This window comes from Sus scrofa, chromosome 6, assembly GCF_000003025.6.
Source record: "Sus scrofa isolate TJ Tabasco breed Duroc chromosome 6, Sscrofa11.1, whole genome shotgun sequence".
Classification (NCBI taxonomy): Eukaryota; Metazoa; Chordata; class Mammalia; order Artiodactyla; family Suidae; genus Sus; species Sus scrofa.
Window position 1 is genome coordinate 164,937,173 of NC_010448.4, and position 22,594 is coordinate 164,959,766.

Sequence of the window (22,594 nt, forward strand, 5' to 3'; positions counted from 1 at the left end):
GGCGTGCAGATTCCCAAAGCCTGACGCCTCAGGAACGTGGTCTCATGGACAATTATTTTGATGGCTCCTTCTAAACCTAGTCAGCGGGTGTCTGTCAACCACGTGACAGGGACATGGGCTGTCATTTGATGCCTAATTAGAGGAATAATCAGACCGTGTTCTGGCGAGAGGCACCGGGGCTGTTGAGCAGTGGTTGTGGCTGGCGACGCCCACCTCCAGGGGCTTCCCCTTATGGGGACCAGGAGCCCGGCCCTGGGGCCCATCTGTGCTCGGCATTCATCCCTCCTCTCGCCACACTTCTGAGTTCTATCTGTCCCCACCCAGGCCTCACTCCGTCTTGCTGGCAGTACTTCCCTCAGCTGAAGCCCTGGCCTTCCCAGGCCCCCACCCCACCCAAGGAAAGCCTCCCCTTAGAGGCAGAGGCCCCGTGGCGCCCACGGCCCTCCTCTTTGCAGCTCCAAGCCCTCCCCAAGCTCTGGCCTTATGTCCAGAAGCCCAGCCCAGGTCCCCTCTAGCCATTCAGTGGCGCTCACTTCTTGAACCTGCCCGGGAGGGGCTCACAGCCTACAGGGGAGACAGAGAACAGGTTCAAGTGCCAGGTCGTGGGGACACGGCCACTCAGGTGCCATTAGGAATGGCTCCTCAGAGTCAGAGCTGCCCAAGCAGGGACCTACAGGGAGAGGGTTCTCCAGATGGTAGGGACCGGGCACGCACTCAGCAGAAGGGCCCCAGAGGAGACGGGGAGGGCCGGGGCAGGAGGCAGCCCTGGGGGCAGGTGGAGGCAGGAGACCTTGGGCTTGGCTGGGCCAGAAGGCAGTCGTGGAGGCAGAGACAGGGAGACCCAAAGGGAGGCCAGTGGGGCCGGTGATGGGACCCTGAGAACTGCGCTGATCCATCAAGGGCCAGAGACTGCAGTTAGAATGAGGGCTGGGCCTGGAGTGCGGGACGGGGCTGGGCCTGGCTGGGTTACCGCTGCCCGGCCTTGCCTTGGTGGATTCAGCAGGTAGGTCAGTCAGGCTGGGCAGAGGTACCGGCCGTGTCCCAGTCTCCTGACCCTGGCTGCCAACACCCAGCCCTGCCAACTCCTCTTCCCAACCTTAGCCCCCAGCCCGCATGTGCTTCCTCCCACCCGCTGCCCCCACCACTCCTCTTCCCTGCCAGTCCCCCAGCCAGGGGTCCCCGGGAGGCTGGGAGGGCTCACCTCAGCCCACTGACAATTAAAAGGGGGCGCGTAGCAAACGTCCCTGAGGAGAAGAGGGTTGCCTGAGATGGTTCTCACACCAGGACCCCTCGGTCCTGCCGGGAGCCCAGAGGGTGCTGGGCCGCAGGAGAGGGAGGGACAGTGGGGGCAGAGAGAGGACTTGGAAGGACACTCCCCGTCCCCCCATCCTGGGACAGAGGAGGGGCGGGGGTGTCCCTGTCTCTGGAGCCTCGTCCAGGCCTCCTTCCAGGCCTCTGTCTCCGAGTCCCCAGGCAGAGGCCCCAGGGGCACCTCTGACCCAGGGCACAGCAGAGTGGGTCCTGAGCATGTGGCCAAGGGGTCTCCTCACATCTCTGGCTGCCGAACCCCATGTGGAGCCACCAGCTCGGGCTGCCCCTCCAGGACCAAGAGTGGAACCTGGGCTGACTGCCCTAGCAGGCCTGAGCACAGCAGCTCACGTTGCAACCTCATGAATAACTCAGCACCTCCTGCTGCCTACATCTGAGGAAGCCCTGTCCCCTGGACCCGCCCCCCCACCCCCGCCCCATTGCTTTAAACTTTAATAGGCTGAGGCTGGGTGGCTGTTGAGCAGGCTCCAGGGAGCTGGGGCAGGATGTCCTGGGCAGGGGAGCCCGGGCTGAGCTCTCCCGAGACGAGGCTGGCAGGGGAGGACCCCATGGGATAGGCCCAGCTCTCCAGAACACTGGCAGCCAGGGCAAGCGTGGCAGGAGTCTCAAGAGTGGTGTCCAGCTTCGGGGGCCTTTGGGAGAGGAAGAGTAAGCTGGGGTGACCTGGCAGAGATCCTAGGTCAAGGTGGGGCCGGGGGCCCCTGAGACAGCTGTGGGGTAGGGTTACAGATACATCCAAGACTAACCGGCTCAGGATCTTACTGTCCAGAAACTCCCTCCATGAAGGCAGAGCTCCAGCAAGAAGACAACCAACTGGACCGAGACCTCCCAGGCTTTTCTGGGGACGGGCTCCGCTGGCTGGAGGCAGAGCCCCGGGTAGGCCTGCATGGACATCCCCATCAGCAGCAGAGACTTCCACTGCCTGCAGCTGGCCTGCGTGGCCCTCGGCCTGGTGGCCGGCAGCATCATCATCGGTGTCTCCGTGTCCAAAGCTGCGGCTGCCCTGGGCGGTATCTTTATTGGCGCCGCTGGTCTGGGTGAGCGGGTGCTGGGCTCCAAGAGGGAGCAGGGGCCATGGTCAAGGAGAAGGGAAGGGAAGAGCTGGGCCAACGGGAATTGGCTGGGGAGGTGGGAAGCTGGAGGTGTGAGCAAGGCAGCCATGGGGTCCCAGGGAGGGAGAGGGAGGCTGGGGAGAGGGGTGCGGAGGAGGGAGCCGGCGGCCACTCCGCTTGGGCCACTCCGGCTCTGGCTCGCCGGTCCCCAGCCCTGGGCTCCCCGGTCAGCGGGGTCCCGCTGGAGCTGGGTTGATGGCGGGCGTGGGGAAGAGGACAGCGCTCCCTGTGGGACCCTCCTTGAGCCAAGACAGGATCCAGCCCAGACAAGGGTTTCCTTTTCTTTCTTCAACTGTCTCAGCAGGACATCTGTCTGTCCAGGCGTCTGTCAATCTGTCTATCTGGGCCAGTTGCACTGACATGTCTGCAGCAGTGCTGGGTTCCCTCCTTCCCCCGACTCCACCCCCCTGGCCCATGAGCAGAACCAGAAGCACAGGCCAGTGGGCTCTGCCCCTGTGAACTCGGGCCAAGGGCCACAGACCCTTGGGAGTGGGTAGAGAAGGACCTGCTCTTCTGCTACCCCCACCCCCAAGGTCTGGGTAGAAAGGAGCACACCAAGGAGCCCCCCAGGCCTTCCCGGGAGGGCGGGGCACGGGAGAGTTGGGTGGGGGTGTCAGCGGGCCCATTTCCAGCCGGCTGAGGAGAAACCTACCTGCTCATCATCCGGGCAGGGCGGAACCAGGAGCCTGGGCCTTCGCAGCCCGCAGCCCCTTCACCCGAAGGCACGGCTGCCCCCTCCCTCCTGGGGCTGGGTGTTGGGAGCCCCCTCCCCCCAAGCACACACTCTCAGGCTGCATGTTTACCGCCACGGTCCCAGCCCTGTCCTCTCCCGCTCCTCCCACGCACATCCAGAGCCCACCCCCAGGGCTCTCAGACAGCTTCGGCAGTTCAGACCACACAGGCTCCCTGTCCATCATGGAACCCCTCTGCGTCCCCCTTCTCAGGGCTCCTCATCTTGGCCTACCCCTTCCTGAGGTCTCGGTTCAACCTGGACCACATCCTGCCCGCAATAGGTGAGTCCTCTCTCGGGCCCCCAGCAGACCGCTCTGCCAAGGGCTGCGTGAGACACTTTGTGTGTAAGTCTGTGCTCACAGGTGTGACTGGTCCTGGCGGTGCATGTTTAAGTTGCTGTGTGTGTGTTGTGCGGGCATTGCCATGACTGCACTGCAGCAGGTGCCAGCCCCCCACAGAGGTGCCTGAACCAGCTCAGAGCTCCTAGAACTCCCATCTCCCCTGATAGATTCGCCATCTCCCCCAAAGCCTCCAAGATCTCCAGATAACCCCACTTCATCCCTGAGCCCCCACAAAGACCCTCTATCTCCCCTAAACCTTCGTATACTTCCCCATCTCACCTCTGCTCCCCGCACACACGCTCCCCTCTCCATCAGTTCTATGGGGCTTTATGTCCCCAGGTCTCCCAACGACCCCCACCTCCTTAAAAATCTGCCGTCTTCTCCTTCACGGGCCCATTTCTACCACCTTCTCCCCTCCCCAGATCAGCCCAGATCAGCCCAGATCACGGGGGAGATGTAAAGGAATGCAGTGGAGCAAAGACAGCTGTCGGGACACAGATTAGACAGCAGGAAGGACTTCCCTTCCCAAAGCGGGACTTGATGTGAGAGCGGCTTGGTAACCAAGGGGTCTGGGGTGGTCTCATCCCCCAGGAACCTGAGAATCCACCCCCAGCCAGGACCCGACCAGCGGGAGGGAAGATCCAGCGCCAACGGCAATAGGGAAGGTAAGTACCAGAAACTGCAGGGTTCCTCTTCCATCCTCGCCTCTGGGTGTGCAGCTCCGGGGGGGCCCGGGAAGCCCAGAGGGAAGGGCAGAGGGGGCTTCTCCAACCACAGGGAGGCAGCGGAGTTGGGTTTCTCTGGTCCTCAGGGTCTCCCGGGTGGGACACCACTCTGCGCTCCCCTCCCCCAGGCTCCTTGCCCGCTAGTTTCTCCCGCTCCTCTCCCGCTTGGGGAATCCAGCTCTCAGAGCTGGCACCTGACGCGGGGGCTCGCCCTCCTCCCCCATCCCCGCACGCTGGAAAATTTCAGAGCAAGTTTTTCGAAGATGGCCCCAGGCCTAGGTGTCTGCTGCCAGTGGTGACATGCCTCCTACTCAGCCAAAGGTCCCATTCCAGACCCTCCCCCAAGCACTTTGCATTGAATTTGTTTCAATCGATCACACACGAGGCAGGCTTTACACACGGGACAACTGAGGCACAGGGAGATTATGTGGGAAGCGACGGAGCCAAAAGCCAGGCCATCAGCCCCAGTTCCTGCCTTCGACACCCACCCCACGCTGCTGTCCTCTCCAGGGGCCACTCTGACCGCCTGTGCCTCTTTAAAGGGGGCTGGAACTGCCACCCAGGCCTCCCTCCCTCCCGATCCTATCCCCCTCTGACCCAGGGTCTCTCAGGGTGGCTCTGACCTAGGATCTGTCTGCTCAGCCAGCCCCATCCTGGTGTCTCCCACAGGAGCCCGCAGCAGCCTGTCTACCGTGAGCAGAACCTTGGAGAAGCTGAAGCCAGGGGGCAGGGGGGCTGGGGAGGGCTGAGACAGGAGCTGAGGAGCGGCCCCCTGCTCTGCCCTCTCACCTGCCACCCCAACCTCAGAGCCCTCCCGGGTCCAGACCAGAGCTGAACCAGGCCCAGGCCCTGGGGATGCCAGACCTGCGCTCACCAAGGCCACAGGAAATGGAGTCCACGTGGCTGGGCGGCGCCTGACGCACGGTGGCTCTGGTTTCAAGCTCTTGACCTGGATTGTCTCTCTGGACTGCAGCTCAGCTTCCTTCCCTTTTTGATCTGCTGACAGGATTCTCTGGAATTTGGGGCCCAATGATACCCTAGTCCCTTGCTCCAGCCTCACCAGGGAAGTGAACCACGGGCTGCCGAGAACCACACCTGGGGTCTGAACCCCCTCAGCCCCACAGCCTGGCTTGGGCTTCAAGTGCTCGCCGGCTGGACAGAGGGGCTGGACCAGGCTCTTCTGAACATCAAAAGCTCTGGGCAAGTCCTCAGGGATGGCCTAAGCAGCAGGGGAGCAGACAGGGACGTAGCCTAGAAAAACAAGGTCACTGCCTCGACAGGAGCACAGGTGAGGCAACTCCCTGACCAGAGCGGGACCGCCCTCCTTGAAGAAAATCAATTTCACCAATGCTGGTAGGGCGGGGAGACCTTGGCTCCTCCAGCCCAAGGGAAGTCAGCGTCGTCCACCTTGCGTTTCCTTCCCTCCTGCTCCCTGCCCCTTCTTCCTCTCAACATCATCAGCATCATCAACAATAACTCTGGGAGTTCCCGTCGTGGCGCAGCAGAAATGAATCTGACTAGGAACCATGAGGTTGCGGGTTCGATCCCTGGCCTTGCTCAGTGGGTTAAGGATCTGGGTTGCCTTGAGCTGGGGTGTAGTTCGCAGGCGAGGCTCGGATCCTGCATTGCTGCGGCTGTGATGTAGGCTGGCAGCTGTAGCTCTGATTCGGCCCCTAGCCTGGGAACCTCCATAGGCCTTGGGTGTGGCCCTAAAAAACAATAACTGCGGTCAGTTTCCTAGATCAGTAAGGGAACCTTTCCTGGCGTGCATCTCCAGTCCCCACAGGCAGCGTCCCAAAGAGATGCCTGGGGGAGCGGTGGGGAGGGAGGAAGTGGAGGTGGCGGCGGCGCCTGAGCCTCGGGGATTGCGGATTGCGGTCCTCCCTCACCCACCACCAACCCTTCCCGGCCACTACCTCCCAGGGGCGGGACTATGGTATCTGGGTGCCTGGCAGGATCAGACGCAGAGCAGTTTGGGGGATCAGATTGGAATAACTTAAGGACTGAGTCATGACAAGGCCAGCGTTATGTCCTTTGGGGAAGAACTGAGTCGGGGCTCAAAGCCTGGGCTTGTTTCCTCGCTCTCCCCTGCCATGGGAGACCTCCTTTCTCCCAGTCCAGGTGAGTGTCCACATACCTCCTGCCCCCTCTATCTACCCCCGAGCCCCTCTCCATCCGCCCCGTCACAGGAGCAGCCGTGTGGAGACACAGGCCTTCTCCCCATCCATGGTTTGGAAGAAGGTGAGGTTGGGCCACGCAGGCAGGGGTGGTGGGGTGGGCAGTGTTAGGGCGAAGTGCCCTCTCCCCTCTGAGCAGGTTCAGCACCCTCCATTCAGCATGAGGGTGGGGGGACCAGGACAGGTCATTGGACCCCGCTCTTCCAGCAATCTGTTCAATAAATGAAATCAGAACGAAATCAGTTCTGTCCGAGAGCCCTGTTCTTTTTCTCTTTCTCTATTTTTGGCTACACCCTTGACATGTGGAAATTCATGGGCCAGGGATCAAAATCAGGCCACAGCAGCAACCTGAGCCACAGCAGAGGCAATTCCAGATCCATAAACTGCTGCACCATCAGGGAACTCCCAGTAGCCTTATTCTGACCTCAGCTGTGGCTGTGCCTGGCCAGCTTCGGGCTGGGTGCTGAGAACATAAAACGGGGGAGTGCTTGGTCCAGGCGGCCCCCTGGAAGTCACTTCCCCACAGGGCCAACCTGGAGGACCGAGCAGGCTGGCGCTGGAGTCTGGGGATAAGACACATCCTGGTTCTGTCTCCCCCCCTTGGGGGGCAGGAGCTGGGCAAGAGGCTGTGAAGCCTCGGCCTCAGTTTCTCCACCTGCAGATGGAAGATGGGTGGTCCTTCCAGGCCACTGTGAGGACGCAGGCTGCCTGACACACCCTTCACATCAGGGAGGGTTTACGATGGGCAGGTGAATGAATGAGGTGGGGTGTTGGAGAGGCTTCTCCAGCTGAACAGAGTCTCCGGCGTCCTGGAAAGTCAGCCCTCAGGCTCCCACCCAGTCCTTTCAATGCAGTCCAGCCTGGAGGTGGGCCAGGGCCCAGCACACCTCCCAACGCCCCACCCCCAAAGAAACCCTTACAAATCCCACCAAATCCCCCCCGGAGCTGTCTAAAGGGCTCGAGGCCACACCTCTTTCTAGGGTGCAGGACTGGTGGAGCGTGATTGGAGAAAGGGTGCTGAAAAGAAGCCCCATCCCTGGAAGAATCTGCCTGCCCCACAGCTCCACCCCCACCCCGGGAGGGTGGGGAATCCAACCGAGACTGAAGGCACAGCCCTGGGACCTATACCCCTTGCTCTAGAGTGAGTGGCAATGTACCCATCCCCGACTCGCCAGGTCCAGACCGCAGAGCGTGGGGGCGTGGGCGGCTGGGAGGTCATCGCCAGGGGCTTGAAAAGCTCGAAACCCAGAGGCGGGGAGGGGAGAAGCGGCGCGGAGCAGAGCCAGACAGGAGAGGGGACTTGGTGGGAAGGCTGCTCCGCCTGCCTGCCCGGGGTCAAAGCGAGCCGAGCGGCCTCAGCGACGCGGAGAGGGGCGCCCCCGGCCCGCGCAGCGCCGCCGCCCCGCCCCTCCTTGGTCCCTGGGGACTGCTCCCCGGCGCTCCCGCCCCCCCGCCGAGCCGGGGATCTGCAAGCAGCCAGCCAGGTAAGTGAGGGGGACCAGCCGCCGCCCCACCCAGCACCCCCAAGTTGGCACCCTCTGGCTGCCCTGCTCTCTAGGGATCCTTCCTCCCCTGGGCGCTATCGGGAGCAGGACCTGCAGAGAGGTGTCCACTGGACCGGCTTCGGCACGTGCAAGTACACGCGGGGGCGGGGGGGGGGGGAGGCTGAAGGAGAGCAAGGGGGTGAAGCAAGAGGGGAACGGATGGGGAGGGGAGCTTTGGGATTGGGGGAGATACTCCCACCAGCCCTAACCCAGGGAGCCGTGCCCAGACAAGAGGTCAGGGACCTGCAGTTTTTCCGCATGGTTCTCTGAAGAAAGGGAGGGTGACAGGAGCAGGACACAGAGCATGCCTTGGGCCCCTCTGCTCGACCCTGCTCCCTCCCTGCCCCTTTAACTCAGGGTGAATCTGTCCTCTGGCCCCCACGCCCTCCCAAAGCCCCCAGTGAGAAGAGAATCAAAGACATGGGCACGGAGCAATTTCAAAACCGAGAGACGGAGGAAGGCAGGAGACGGTGGCCCCTCTGACCTTAACCCTTGGTTTAACCAGTACTCCCTGCGCTCCCCGGGAGACCTGGGCACTCCAGCGGGGAGGTGGCAGCAAACAAGGTGGATGCAATCCCTGTCCTCAAGGTGGACCAGTGGGGGATGCAGAGCTGGACGCAGAAGTTACCTATCACCGAGGCAAAAGGAAGGCTTCCCCAAGGCAGTGACGTCTCAGCTGTACTCTGCCCGTTAAGCTGGACTTGGCCTGATGCAGGCAAAGGCAACCGGAGCAGCATGGTCCCCGATCACACCTGGTGAGTTCAGCTCGACTCCAGCAAAATCAAGAGGGCGGCCTGGAAGGAGCCAGGGCCGGGAGAGCCTGGGGGGCGGGGGGCGTTCAGTCGGCAGAGATGGAGGGGTCAGCAGCAAGACTAGAGAGGAAGGGATGCGTTCTAGAGACGCCTGAAGGGAAGAAGCTGCAGGGCTTGTGATGGGTTAGATTGGACATGCATGGAGGCCAGCCTGCGAAAGGCAGGCGAGGGAGCAAGGATGAAGCCCGGGTTTCCGTCTGGGAGTCTCGCTTTGTGGGAGAAGATGAAGTTTGTGGAGCCTGTTTCCAAGAGGCAGAGAATGTTTCCAGGGAGGAGGGATCAGGGAGCCAAAGCTGTGGAGAAGTCACGTTAGCTAAGTCTTCACTGCACCCAGCAACGACGAGGCAGCTGGTGGCCTTGGAGTGAGCAGAGTGGGAGCACAGTGGCGCAGAAGCCAGATGGGACTGGCCTGGCCTTTGAGAAGACGGTAACGTAGGGATGTAGCCAGTGCTCTCGAGAAGGGGAGGAGGCTAACTGGAGGCAGACGTCGGGGGAGAGGGGGTTGGTTTGGTTTTAAGAGGGAGAGGCTTAAGTGCCTCCAGGAAGAGCTGTGGCGATGAGCTCCGACTAGGAAGAGGGAGGTTCCCATGGAGACTTGAGGTCCCGAGTCACACCAGAGATGCATGGAGGGCCCGTGCTGCCCAGCTGGTGATCTTCTTGTTCTCGGGTGGACCCAGAAAGCAGCTGAGGCTTTGTGGAGAAATCCTGGAAAGAGGGTTCCAGGATCAGATCAGAGCACAGTAACAGCAAAAGGCTGTGGAGTCGAGGTGAAGAGCACAGATTTAGAAGACACGCAGCCTAGGAGTTCCCGTTGTGGCTCAGTGGTAACAAAGCCAACTAGTATCCGCGTTCAATCCCTGGCCTCGCTCGGTGGGTCAGGGATCTGGCGTTGCTGTGAGCTGGGGTGTAGGTCACAGACTCGGCTTGGATCTGGCGTTGCTGTGGCTGTGGTGTAGGCCAGCAGCTGCAGCTTTGATTGGGCCCCTACCCAGAGAACTTCTGTATACTGTGGGTGCGGCCCTAAGAAGACAAAAAAAAAAAAAAAAGAAGAAGAAGAAGAAAACACACAGCCTAGATTTGAATCCCAACTCTGCCACATGCTATCTCCATGTCTGTGACCTCAGGCAAGTGACTCAACATCTCCCAGCCTCTGTGTCCCCGTCCAACATCAGAAATGGCAATAGCATCTATCTACAGTGTGGCCACAGGCTTAAATGGGTTAATAATATAAAGAGCTTAAAACAGCGTTTGGCACATAGCAGGTGCCGAGCAAGTGCTTCCAGAGTGGTAGCAAAGGGGTCTAGTCCAGAGTCAGCTGTCTGGGTTTTTTGGAGGTGGAATGGTTCAGCGTGATGACAAGGGTGACGAGGTCCTTGGTGTGATGAGGGGGAGGGTAGCTGGTGTGGCACAGAGGACTTGGGCATTGGCGATGAGACGCCAAGGAACTAAGCAGGCCCAGAGAGGGGCCATTGTGCAAAGGATGCTGAAGTCCCTCAGGGGACTTGGGCTGGAGGAGAAAGAGTGGTGTCCCAAAGCTCCCAGCCAAAGAGAAGCCTCCAGAGGTACCTCTGCTGGGCAGCAGCTTCTTTCGACCAGACTGGCAGGCAGCCGAGAGTGTGGGCCTGTGTCTGCAACTCTCGGTGTGTAATGCATCTGTGCTGGTGCTTCTGGGTATGTCTGGTCACTGAGTGTACACGTGTGATGTGTGTGTGTGTGGTGTGTGTGTGTGTGTGTGTGTGTGTACATGCACTCAGGGATGACGATTGTCGGGCTACAGGTGTCAGACACAGGAGCTGGGAAGCCACCGCGCCAGACTTCATTCTCTTGTTTCCAGCCTGGGGAATAGAGAGAGAGAGAGTGTGTGTGTGTACGTGTGTGTGCGCGCGCCTGTTGCCTGGGCGGGGGTAGGGGAGCTATGGGATTGGCTGGGGGCGGGGGGTGGCAGCTTTGGGAGCTCCCAGCAGGCGGAAGCCGGTTGGCAGGAGCTGAGTGCTCCCCCCAGGCTGGTGAGTAAGCCGGCAATGAGCAATGGTGACGTGGGAGGTTCCCTGAGGAGGGGGCTGGCCCAGACTCCCCCGCCCCAAGGGGAAGAGCAGGGCTAAGGCTAGGGAAGCAGGGGGCTCTTCCGTGAGGGGTAAAGAGCTCAGACTGAGCAAGTGAAGGACTCAATCTCACGTGGAGGACAGGGACCTGGGACCAGTGCCTGACGCTTGGACCGAAGCCCCAGCCCTCTCACCCAGAGGCTCCTGGGCCCTTGGAGCAGGAACCTGGGGCCAGGAGGCCTGGCAGCTGCCCTGGTCAAGCAGCTGCTCTAGAACAAGACATCTCAGATGAAGGGCCTGGGGTGGGGGTGGGGGAGCAGGCTGACCTGAAGGAGCTTCAGATGAGACCCCCGCCCTAGGAGCTCTGCATCCCCCTACTGGGGACCTCCCTCCCTGGGCCCCAAGCTTGTGGATGTTCCGCCGGACCGTCGCCATCAATGACTAGTTTTGAAAATGATCGAACATCTCTACAGCTGCCCGTCAGCGGGAATGCAGGTGTAACAGAAAGAGCATGGCTTTTTCAATCTAATGGCAACAGGGCAGGTGCTTCCCCTCCCCAGCCTCGGGCTCTCACTGTGAACCAGGCTGAGGATTGCAAGGAGGCCGTACTCAGGAGTAAACGGGCTAGCGCGGGGAAGGTGCTTAGCTGTCCAGGGTGAGTGCCCCTCCCCCCAAATCAGAACACCCCCACCCCCAGGCAGGTCGTGGGGGAAATGGCTTAATCCTGGCCCAGAGCAAAGAACAGCCGTCTTACAGTTAAATGTACCTTCTTGTGGAGATCTTCCGACAAATGGGCAGTGACTTCTGAGTAAGTTTCCGCGGCCACGTCCACCATCCACTGGCAGCAGGATGCCAGATTCAGAGGTAATAACCTGGTTAAACCCTTCCTTCACATTCGGACAACCGAGGCCCAGAGGGTGGCCTGGCCTTCCCGCGTTGCCCAGCCAGACCAAAGGCAAAGAACCCGAGTCCTCTGAGGCCCGGCCCCTCGCGTCTAGAGCCTCTGCTTCGAGCTGTTTATGGTCCTGACTCCCACATGGGGTCCACGAGGCCCCCCCGGCCGAGGCAGGGCAGGGGAGACGCCCGCTGCTGGACCAGGGTCACGCGCAGCCACATGGCCGCGGTCAGAGCCCTGGCTGTGTGGGAAAAGGCCAGGCTCTGGTCTGGTTCGGCCGCAGACTCCCTCCAGGCCCCCGTGTCCCCCAGGCGTAGACGAAGGAACCAACCAAGGTGGATCTCTACAGGCTCGGCCGCTTGGGTGCTCCCTGGGAAGAAGGCTCTCCCATCCTCAAAGCCAAGATCCAGAGCCATGGCCGCCCTCCTGCTGAGGCAGTGGGCTTGAGGACTGGACCGGAGGAGGCAGAAAGCGCTCGAAGGGGACCGCAGTCGCGCCAACGCAGAGGAGGGCCCTGCTTCTGAAATGAACTGGGCCACCCCAGAAGTGAGAGATGTCACAATTCATGGGCCAGAACCAGTCACAGAGCCCCACCCCATCACAAATGGGCCAGGAAGTGCAGTCATAGCTCGTGTGCAGAGGAGGGGGGGAGTGATTTGGGAAGAGCCCCAGTGATCCCCACAGCAGAGCAAGCCAGAGCACCCATGACAAAACAGCATCCAACAGCCCCGGCTGCAGGGCCACAGGCCACCCGATGAGAAGGGCAGCGTAGTCGCAAGTGCAACCGCCCAACGCCCTCAACGCCTCCCCGCTGCGAGCCCCAGATCCCAATGGACCAGGGTGCAGGCAGCTTCAGGAAAAAGCGCATCTGCCCTTAGCCCATTCTCTGCCTGGGGTGAAGACTCTGGGAGTTCCCCAATTTCCCCAGTCAGCCAGATAAGCATCATTCGTCGCCAATTAGCCCCTGGAAACTCAGCCTTTCGGGCAGGTATTTGCTTTAGGTGACCTGAGTGTGCTAAGCCAAGGAAGGAGCAAAATGAGTTTACCCTCCTTAAGACACACAAAACACACCCTGTTTGGAGTTCCCGTCGTGGCTAGTGGTTAATGAACCCGACTAGGAACCCGGAGGTTTTGGGTTCGATCCCTGGCCTCGCTCGGTGGGTTAAGGATCCAGCATTGCCGTGAGCTGTGGTGTAAATCACAGACACAGCTCAGATGCAGCGTTGCTGTGGTTGTGGTGTAGGCTGGCGGCTGCAGCTCCCATTAGACCCCTAGCCTGGGACCCTCCATATGCCGTGGGAGCAGCCCTAGAAAAGGCAAAAAGACAATAATAATAAAAATAATAATAAGTATCAAGCAGGTGTAATCTTCAGTGATATCGTGGATATGAAGGTGCTTTGCAAGCTGTAAATAGCTGTAGCCCTTCAGTGGTGATGGTGGATATTGCTGCCTGGCAGAACCAACAGCTGCAGATTACAGGGAGCAGATGGTTCCTGCATATATGGAGCTTCCTGAGGAATCTGTGGCGTGTAGATGCCCTCCAGGGTCAACACGTGCTTTCTTTGCCAGGATCTGGGGATTTCAGAATTCCTGCCAGCGTAACGTGTCAGCTTCTGGCTGGAGGCCCTAGAGAAGGACCACCTCTCTCCATGCTGCCAGGGGAGGGAGCCCTGGAGTTTCCAGATTGGGCGGGCCCCCAGGTGGCCCCCAGGCCCTCCGACCTGCTTGGGCCAGACCTGTCCAGGGCGAGGACCCCAGCTGCCCTTCCCTGGCACCAGTCCTCATTTTCACACACCCATCATCAGATTCTCTCCCGCTCCGCTTGGAGTCAGGAAGGAAAATTCAGGGTCTGTCTCTGAGGCCCTCCCACTTGACAGGACTGACCCCCAGATCTGAGACCTTAGAGCCCCTGGTCTCTCAGGCACCACCATGGTGACATGGGTAACACTGAATCCTCACTATGCCCTGCACTGTTCTAAGCACTTGATGTAGCTTAAAGCATTTAGTTATCACCACACTATCAGGTGGGTTCTCTTATTAGCGGCATTACAGGTGTTAACACTGAAGCACAGAGAATTAGGCCGCCTGTCCAGGTCGTGTTCTATTACTCATCAGCCTGCTCTGTGCCAACCAGCGGTACCATCTGATTATGCCCCTCCCCTTCCAACTCAGAGCCCTTTTCTATACTTTGTTAAATACAGTGCCAGGATATAACCTCATCCTTTGAGGGCCTTTATATCTGTGATTTCATGTTCTAAAACAGAATTCTCAAGTAGATGTCTTAAATTCCCCAGACTCTGATTACATTACCTTGGCTTCTGTGTGCATTTCCAGAATTCTCGAATCCAGCGATGGATCCCACAGTCAATACAAGAACATCCTAGAAAGGGGATCCTGATACCCAGGGATTGGGCTTTTGAGTCCAGGCTCAACGGTAGACTCCTGGGGGGGTTGGGATTGGAATCTACTAGAATGCCCTCTAGGAAGGACTCAGGACCCTGGGTCTGCTCGGCCCTCACCCATGCAGGGACTGTCCCTTCTCACTGACCATCTAAAACCTCAGGGGCTCCTCACTCTCACAGGGTCACTCGCTCCAGGCCTCACATGATATTTGGGAAAGTTAACGTCATTGCTACGCCAACCAGAGCCTGGGGGGGGGGGTGCCCAGGCCCAGCAACGGGTCATGACGTCCTGGTCCCGGATACTGGGTGAAACGTTAGATCTGAGTTTCAGGCTCTGCTTCTGGACCAGCTAGGGCTATAGACGGGATGATTTCCAGGGCCTCTACGGCTCAGGGGAGGAACACCCCTGAATCCCAAGAGCTGCCACCTGCCCTCTGATTAGGACGGATAATGATTTTTATTCAAGGGGCACCTAGGCACTGCCGGGCCCTGTACCGCTATTGACTCACTCAACTAAAGAAGGCCTCCTGGAGGAGAGGCGGTGGAGGGCCTGCCTGTCTGGAGGAGGAGGGAGGGAGGATGACAAGACCAGCCACGAGGAACTCCAGGGACCCAGTGGGGAAGGATTCATCCCACGCGGGGCGGGCGGTTGCTTCCCAGGGGCCCGGGGCCGGGGCCTGGCCGAGATGACCTGGTGTGAGCTTTACACTCGCAGGCGCGGAACCTGGCCACCGAACCGCGAGGGGAGCGAGCGGGCAGCCCAGATGCCCTCCTGACCTCTCCCTTGCTCTGTGCCCGCAGTTCGACGGTGAGCGGAGCCCCTGACATGTGGGCTGGCCAGGGCCAGCGGCAGGAGGGAGCTTGGTGAGTGCCCGGAATCCGCAGGCCGATGCCGCCCCCGGAGAAGCGCCAGGGTCCCCCGGCCCGGGCGCCCGCGGGCCGCCGCGCTCAGCCACGGCTGCCCCGGCCGCCGTCGCCGGCGCTGCTCTGCGCCTGCGGCCTGTGCGTGCTGCTGGCGGGCGTGAACGTGACGCTGGTGGGCGCCTTCGCCTCCTTCGTGCCCGGGCACAACGCGCCGCTCGTCGTGGGGCCGGCGCTGCTGGCGCTGGCGCTCGGCTTCTTCGCGACCTGCTGCGTGTGCAGCCGCCGCGGGCCCGCGCCCGGTTCGCACTCGGCGGCCGCCGCGGGGCCCGGCCGGGGCGGTGGCGGCGGCGGCGGGCGGGTGGCGCTGGAGATGGAGAGCAGCGAGCGCACGGCGCAGGACACCACGGCCGTGCAGCTCAGCCCCGCCGCCTCGGCCGCGTCGTCCGGCCGCTCCAGCCCCGGCCCCGGCCCCGGCCCCTTCGCCCTGGAGGCCCCGGCGCCCGCAGCTGGTGCCGCGCCGCGCGCCGACGGCGTCCAGCTCGACCTGCCCCGGGAGCGCGCCGCCCCCTAGCGGCCCGGGTCCCTGGCCCCGACGCCCTTGTCCCAGGTCCCTCGGACAGAAGGAGAAAAAGCCAAGAAAAAGCCAGTTTTCATGCTGGGCCGGTGCTGGGCACAAGTAGTCCCCTCCGTCCCATCCCTGGAACTCCTGCGGAGGGAGCAGCGCCTTGGCCCCTTCGGGCGGCGTCTGCGGGGCCCTCCTTCGCCTCCCTCCCCGGTCGGCAGGGAACTGGGCTGCTGGACCTTTCCTCCCTGCCACCCACGGCATTGGGCACTGGGAGCGGGGCTGAGGGCCAAGGGAAGCTGGGCTGGGCACACTCCATCCTTCCCGCCTGACTAGAAGCGGGGGAGCCGCGCTGGGGGGGGGGACAGGGAGGCGTGATGAGAGGGCTCCCCCGACCCTGAAGGTCTCCCCGTGATCCCCACTGTGCATTCCCGCTGGGCCTCGCTTCACAATAAAGCATCTCTGGAGTCAAGTCCTTTGCCTCTGCCCTGGTGCAGCCCAGGGGTGGGGGGGTGGGGGACTGACTCCCAGGCCCCCTGGATTCTGTGGTCCTCCCAGCCTGTGGCCAAGCACCATCATTCCAGCACCAGCCCCTCTTGGAGACCTGGAAGGGAGCCCCAGGGGAGAAGAGCGTGTGGCTGCGAAGAAACGTCGTCGGTCTGAGACCGTGGGTGCCTGAGAACATCTGTGGAAACAGGACGAGGGGAACTGGATGAATATGAGTGTGACGGTGGGTGAGGCTGCCTGGCTGCGTGTATAAGAAGGGGAGCGGAGGAGTATTTGGGGTGATACTGTCTGACGTCTCGTGTGAGTGTGGGGGGCGCATGGGGGGCGTTGAGGTCTAGATCACCCAGCAGAGACAGTGAGGGGAAAGGGCTCCCTAAGTCTTGCAAAACCTACACCTTTCTCCTGGCCTGGCTGGGCGTGCAGAGCCTCAGCTCAGCCTGTCTTCTGTCCAGGTAGGTGAGGGCCTCTGCTAGGGGAATGCAGGCTGCCCGGCAGGAAGAAATAAGAGGGCCAAGGACCCGGCGAGAGATGCTGCAACCCTGAGCCAGCCCCTCCCCTCACTGCAGGGATGCATGCTGGCGAGCCGTGCCCAACCTGCTGGCCATGACTCCCTGCCCAGCCCCCCTTGGCTTCCCCAGCCTCTCTTTCTCTTTCCTGGCTGGGCTCTGCTACTCTTCTGCCCCGGCCGGGTTGCTTCCCACCCCAGCCCTCAGGCTCTCCTGCTGTCTCCCCTCCCACTGACCCGGAGAAGAGTGAGTGCCTGTCGGTGGGTGCGGAGCAGGTCCTCTCTATTAATTAGCATGGGTCAGTGGCCCTAACCTTTGCAGCATCTAGCCGCTAATGACTTCTTCTCCGAGCCCTTCCCCATCCCACCTGCACCTGTGTGTACAGGCGCGCATGTAAGGAAGACGTCCTCCCCAGACTCCGGGCCTGTCTTCTGGTTCACTGGTCCACAGCCTCAGACGCCACCTGCTGCCTCGGTGGAGCAGGGGGTGAGAAGGGCCCGGGCTGGTGCCGCCTTGGGTGTGGTCTGGGCCACCCTTCTCCCACCACCTTCTTAGGAAGAGGCACCCCAGATTCTAGCCCCAGAATGCCAGGCCCAGCCCTTACCCCTCTCCCATCTGCTGGCAGAGGCCTTGAATCACACCATCAGGGCTGCTTCTCTAAGAAGACTTTCCAGATCCTGTCTGGGAGCCTGGCTGGCTGCTGGGGAGGACGAGTGAGCAGGTGGCAGGATTCAAGGCAGTGGGCTGCAGAACAATGGTGTGAGTGAAGAGAATGCGAGGAAAACGGCGGGGCGCGGGGGTGGGGTTGTTGGAGTCTCCCGTCCATTGCCACCCCCAGCTGAAAGTCACGTTTTGTCCCATCTGTGTCCCCTCTCCTTCCCCAGGCACCCCAGAAGATATGCTCCATACCACAGGGCCAGCTTTCCATTCAGACAGCAAAGGCCCCGATATCTCTCCAGGCCTGCCCCACGGGGAACTCCTCCGCTCACACTCCACAGGCCCCTCTAGGGCAGTCCAGCCACTGAGCAGCCAGCGAGGCCCCCGGGCAGTCCTGCTCTCCACACACAAGGGGGCTGGAAGATAGCCCTGTCCCTGTACCCCTGCAGGCCGTCCCGGGCAGGCTCCGGGCCCTGAGGGCAGATCGGGGGCTCCAAGGGGGCAGAGGGGGGCAAGTTTCTGTGGACAGTGAGGACTCTGACAGCACAGAGGTAGCACGCTCCCTGGCCTTGAGGAATCTGAGCAGGGACCTGCACCTTCTGCAGGGACACTGCCAAGGGGGCCTGGGATGAGGGCTAAACCCTCCCATCCCGACTCCTGGCCCTAAGACTCAGAGCCGAGGCTCCAGGGTCTATCTTCAGAGGCCCAGCGGCTGCAGTGAAGGACATACAGCTGGTCCTTCTAAAAGGAGGAGTGCTGGATTTCCCGTTGTGATGCAGCAGAAACAAACCCGACCAGGATCCATAAGAATGCGAGTTCGATTCCTGGCCTTGCTCAGTGAGTTAAGGATCCAGCATTACCATGAGCTGTGGTGTAGGTCAAAGGCTCAGCTCAGATCTGGCGTTGCTGTGGCTGTGGTGTAGGCTGCAGCTGGAGCTCCGATTCAACCCCCAGCCTGGGAACTTCCGTACGCCACAGGTGCCACCCTAAAAAGCAAAATAATAAAAAATAAATAAAAGAAAAGGAGAGCTGCTGCCTAGGGCCTGAGGAAGCTTGGGGTGGCACTGTGAACCCCACCTCACAGGGGGAACTACTGATGGCCAAGAGGGAGCCCAGTGAAGGGCCGGGATCCCTCCCTCTCCTCTTTTTTATTTTATTTTATTTTTTCCCTCCCTCTCTTCTCACCAGAAGAAACAAGGCCAGCCACTTAGGACCATATTTTACTAATTAATTCAACAGATGATTCCCGAGCCCTACTCTGTATCCATAGTTTGGTCAACAAGCTTTGGGGGATCTTCTACTCTACTTGCGGAAGAATGAAATAAGTAAACAAACAAGACCAAAAGCATCAGCTAATGGATGATGCTCTGCAGAACAGCACAATAGGAGGGTGCGACAGAGGGACTTGGATGGCGGGAGACGGCATCTCTAAAAGGCGACTCTGCCTGACAAGAGCCAGCCATGCAAAGGTCTAGAGCAAGAGCATTTTAAGCTCAGAACACGGTCATCGCAAAAGCTCAAAAGCAAAGATGAACTTGGCCTCTGGGTGTCAGGGCCAGAGAGCAGGGCTGCAGAGACAAGGGCAGGAGATGAGGTTGGAGAGGGTGGGGAGGGGGCGTGTGGCTCCGCTCCCGTAACGCTTAGGAAGCCAGGGGAGGAATGAGGATTTTATTCTCCAGGAGATGGGAGCTACTGGAGAGTTTTAAGCGGAGAAGTGACACGATCTGATTTATGATTGTACCGCTGGCTCTGCCTGCTGTGTGGGCAAGAGCATGCTGAGGGACACCAGGGAAGAGAGGGGCGGGGGCGGGAGGTCACTGCTGGGAGAGATGCTGGGGCCGGAACCAGAGTGGTGGCCGTGCGCTGGGCAGAGTCTACATCCATTTCTGAGGTCTCCCTGTCGGGCGAGTTTAAAGGGAGTGAAAGAGAGGAATCCGGGAGGAAGTTCTAGAATTTGGGTTTGCGCCGCTGAGTGTGTGGTGGAGGAAAGCAAGGGCTATGGCCAGACGCAAGGTCTGTGAAGCCGGGGGCGCTGCCCAGCAGGAGCTGCAGCCCTGAGTTCCGGAAGGACAGCACCCGGGATGCAGATGCGGAAGCCGCTGACCTGTGGGTGGTGGCGAAGCCCTGAGTCCAGATGCCGCGAAGGAGGAGAGATGAAGCCTGGGAGCCAGAACCTAGAGTCGTCCAATCTCTGAATCCAGGAGAGAGAAGGGACTAGAGGATGCCCAGTTCTGGATCTCACCCTACCTTCTGGGCCAGCGCCTTTCTGCTGAGGTCTGTGCACTAGGACTTGGGGATTAAGGAAAAGGGAGTGGAATGTGAACTCCAAGAGGCTGGGACGTCGGGCTTGTTCACTCCGTGCCTACCTGGCCCAAGGTAGGTACCCAACAAATATTGGCTGAATGGCAGAATGAGTAAAAGCTGTGAATGGTATCACACAGCCGAGAGTCTGGGTCCCCCACACGAGGGAATTATCAAGACACCTGACTCGGGATAGGAAGGGAGAAAAAAAAAGTCCCTTATCTGTGTGGGAGTTCCCTTGGCCAATTCCCATTCTCTACTTTGTGGGGAGGGGAGGTGGCACCCCTAAATAGGCGATGGACGAATAGATGGGCTGACGGAGGAAATCGGCAGTGCTAGGGCCTGCCACCAGAGGGCACCCTGGGCACATGAAGAGGATAGAGATGCCAGCCCAGCCAGACCCCGGCAACTTCCTTTTCTCTTCTGAGGGCTTGGGGCCTGAGGAGGTGGGGAAGGGGAAGATGGGTGTGCACGAAGGGGGCGGAGTTAGAGGCACCCAAATTTACTAAGTGACACCTCCAACCGTGGAACTTGACCTTATCACAGAAGGAGCCCTGAGGCTGGACACAGGCTTATCCTTTATCAAGGACACAGGCCAGTCCTAGGTCTGGTCGGAGACTGAGCCCCTTCCTCATCCATACTGAGTCCTGACCTGAGCTTGACCCTAACCACAGTCTGAGCCTTGATCCAGCCCGGTCCATACAATGAACCCTGGTCCTGATCTTAGCCTGAATTCTGACTCGAACCTTGACCTGTACCGAAGATTGACCCCTGACCTGGGCACAGACTGAGCCCTGACCCTGATCCACGCACTAAGCCCTGATTCTGACAACTGACTGAGCCTGACACGGGTCCCAACCTGAACTTGGATCCTGATCCGTACGTTGAACCCTGACCCTGGATTAATACTGAGCTTTCATCACAGTCACAGACTGAGCCTTGATCCCTAAGACTTGTCCCCATGCCCCATTGACTTAAGGACCTTAGGCCAGGCTCCGGAACAGAAGGAAGTAACTTCTGGAAGCAGTTTTGAGGGAGAGAGAAGGAATTCTGGGTCTCCGAATGGTTCAGAAACTCCTAGAAACTGCACGCCTGAGAACCAGAGAAAGGCCAGTTCTAAGCTGTCCAGGACACAAGGGAGGAAGGACAGCTGGGCCTTCGCCAGATGCCCCTGGAGCCCTGGGTGTGGTCCCCTGCCTGTGTGTCTGGAGCCTCCAGCCCAGGCACCTCTTCCACCTGCACTTCCGACTCCAGTGGAAACCTGAGCAAGTCCCTTATGCCCCCTGGCTGTGCCCCATCCCTTGTTATCTCTCGGGGAAAGAGAAGGTGACCAGCTCATGACCGAGGGCCTGTGTCCCCATCCTGTTCCCTGGCAGGGAGAGAGGCCCCCTCACTTGGGCTGGTCACAGCAGACAAGCAAGAAAAAGTGAATCGTGCTGGAAGCGGCCCCAGCCAGGCCCCAGCCTCAGGTTAGCAGTGGAGGGGACACAGGAGCGTGGAGGCCGGAAGTAGGCCTCCCAGAGGTTCTGGAACATTCCTGGGGTCTGGTGTGTTTGAGGCAGCACCCTGCCCAGGTCAGGGTTGGGCTGAGGGCGGCGAGCTGGCCTCTGCCAGGCCCTGGCCGGGCTCACCTTGGGCGGCACTGGGGGGGGTGGGGGGCGAGCCAGGCAGGAGCCGGGGCGGGGGAGGGGGCGGCTGGAGTCAAAAACGCTGACGCCGAAGACAATGAGCTCTCCAAGGCTGAGGCAACTCATTTGGTCCCGGCCACGCTTTATTAAATTCTCATAAACCTGTCAGGGGGGACAGGGCTCGCTTCAGTTTACCTCATTAGCCCGACACAATGACAGTGGGTGGGGGGGAGAGGGGGCGGCCGGGAGGCCCGCGCTCGGCGCTGAGAACCGAGCCAGCCGGGAAGATAATTGAATTAAGTGGCTTTTGTTAATGGTTTTTAAGACTCCGAAGTGTAAATAACATTTAGGGACTTTCTTTTAATGGGGCTGGGGTTTTAGAGACCCGGGGAGCTCAGGGGAGGCCCAGCCCGGGCCCTGCCCCCTCCCCCTTCGGGGGGACCTGGGGCTGCGGGACGTTAGGCTCAGAGCCGCCAAGGGAGGGGCCCAGAAGGTGCCACACCTTCCTGAGGGGTCTTTGAACCGAGATGGGGGGGCAGGGAGGCGGGCGACCTGCCCAGGCCTGCAAGGCGGCCTTGGACAAAAGGGCCAGGGCTCTCAGGTGCTGCTGGACGCGTGGATTGGGAGTGTCCAGGGCCTGGGCCTTGGGTGGGGGGCAGCGTCCGCTCCTCCCTGAGAGGTCGCTGGGACTAGAAGGTTATGGCTGCATGGCTTATGGCCAGCGGGAGGGACCCCTTCATAGGACATGTGGGAAGGCTGCGGTGGTGGGTGGACACGACCCCCAGGCTTCCTGAAGGAGCCCACCTGAACTGAGCTGGAAGGGAACCTGCAGATGGGATGGGGAGCTCGCCTCTCTGGGAGCGCAGGGCCTGGGGAGCTGCATGTGAGGAGACAGGGACACGGACAAGCGGCTTTGGAATCTGTCCCCCGCTTTCTGCAATTACAGCTTCTCCCTCCCCGCAGACCGGACCCAGCCCAGGAGCTGTCGGGGGCTGGAGGCGAAGGGCTCTGGGCTAGGTAGGTCCCAAGGGGCTGGAGGTGTGGTGGGGCGGGGCTGGCCCAGGGCCAGCCCACAAAGGGTTAAGGCGTTAATCGCCCTGCATGCGACAAAGGGAAGTGAGTTTTCTGATCCAGAAAGGATCAGTCCCTGGGACGCCCCATCAGGCCCTTCAGCGTGAAATTACACCCCAGCGGGGGGTGCTCCCCTTCCCCCCCACACACACTAGTCGCCTAGGCCTGGCCCAGGATTAGGGCCTGGAGTCATCAGCTTGATAGAGCCCACCCCCGCCCCCACCCCTTCTCCCCTAGTGCCTTCAGTCCTGCCTCCGGGCCTGCACCAGCCTCTTGCCTCACCGCTGTCCACCTGGCTGTGCTCTGTCTGGCCTCGCTTTAGGGATGATCATTCCATCTGTCTTCTCAGCTGCACCGGGACCCCACTCCCTGTTTTCGTTTCTTCGG

At 60.6% G+C, this 22,594-nt stretch overlaps 1 protein-coding gene and 1 long non-coding RNA gene across 2 annotated transcripts; both read left to right on the top strand.

Annotated features, from left to right (window-relative positions):
* KNCN (kinocilin) lies at nt 1,775-5,707 on the top strand. The gene is made up of 4 exons (XM_021097845.1): nt 1,775-2,366; nt 3,386-3,458; nt 4,106-4,179; nt 4,909-5,707. Exons 1-4 carry the CDS (start codon nt 2,216-2,218, stop codon nt 4,986-4,988), a joined length of 378 nt encoding a protein of 125 aa, XP_020953504.1. The 5' UTR covers nt 1,775-2,215; the 3' UTR covers nt 4,989-5,707.
* Nucleotides 7,453-15,025, top strand: LOC110261236. The gene is made up of 3 exons (XR_002345221.1): nt 7,453-7,557; nt 8,549-8,715; nt 14,913-15,025. It is a non-coding gene; the product is annotated as an uncharacterized LOC110261236 (long non-coding RNA).

What these genes read in the sequence shown, in the direction of transcription:
- KNCN (XM_021097845.1), top strand. Translation starts at nt 2,216, where the DNA reads ATGGACATCCCCATCAGCAGCAGAGACTTCCACTGCCTGCAGCTGGCC. An exon ending in TATTGGCGCCGCTGGTCTGG is followed by an intron (nt 2,367 to 3,385) that starts GTGAGCGGGTGC and finishes CCCCCTTCTCAG; the next exon opens with GGCTCCTCATCTTGGCCTAC. An exon ending in CGCCAACGGCAATAGGGAAG is followed by an intron (nt 4,180 to 4,908) that starts GTAAGTACCAGA and finishes TGTCTCCCACAG; the next exon opens with GAGCCCGCAGCAGCCTGTCT.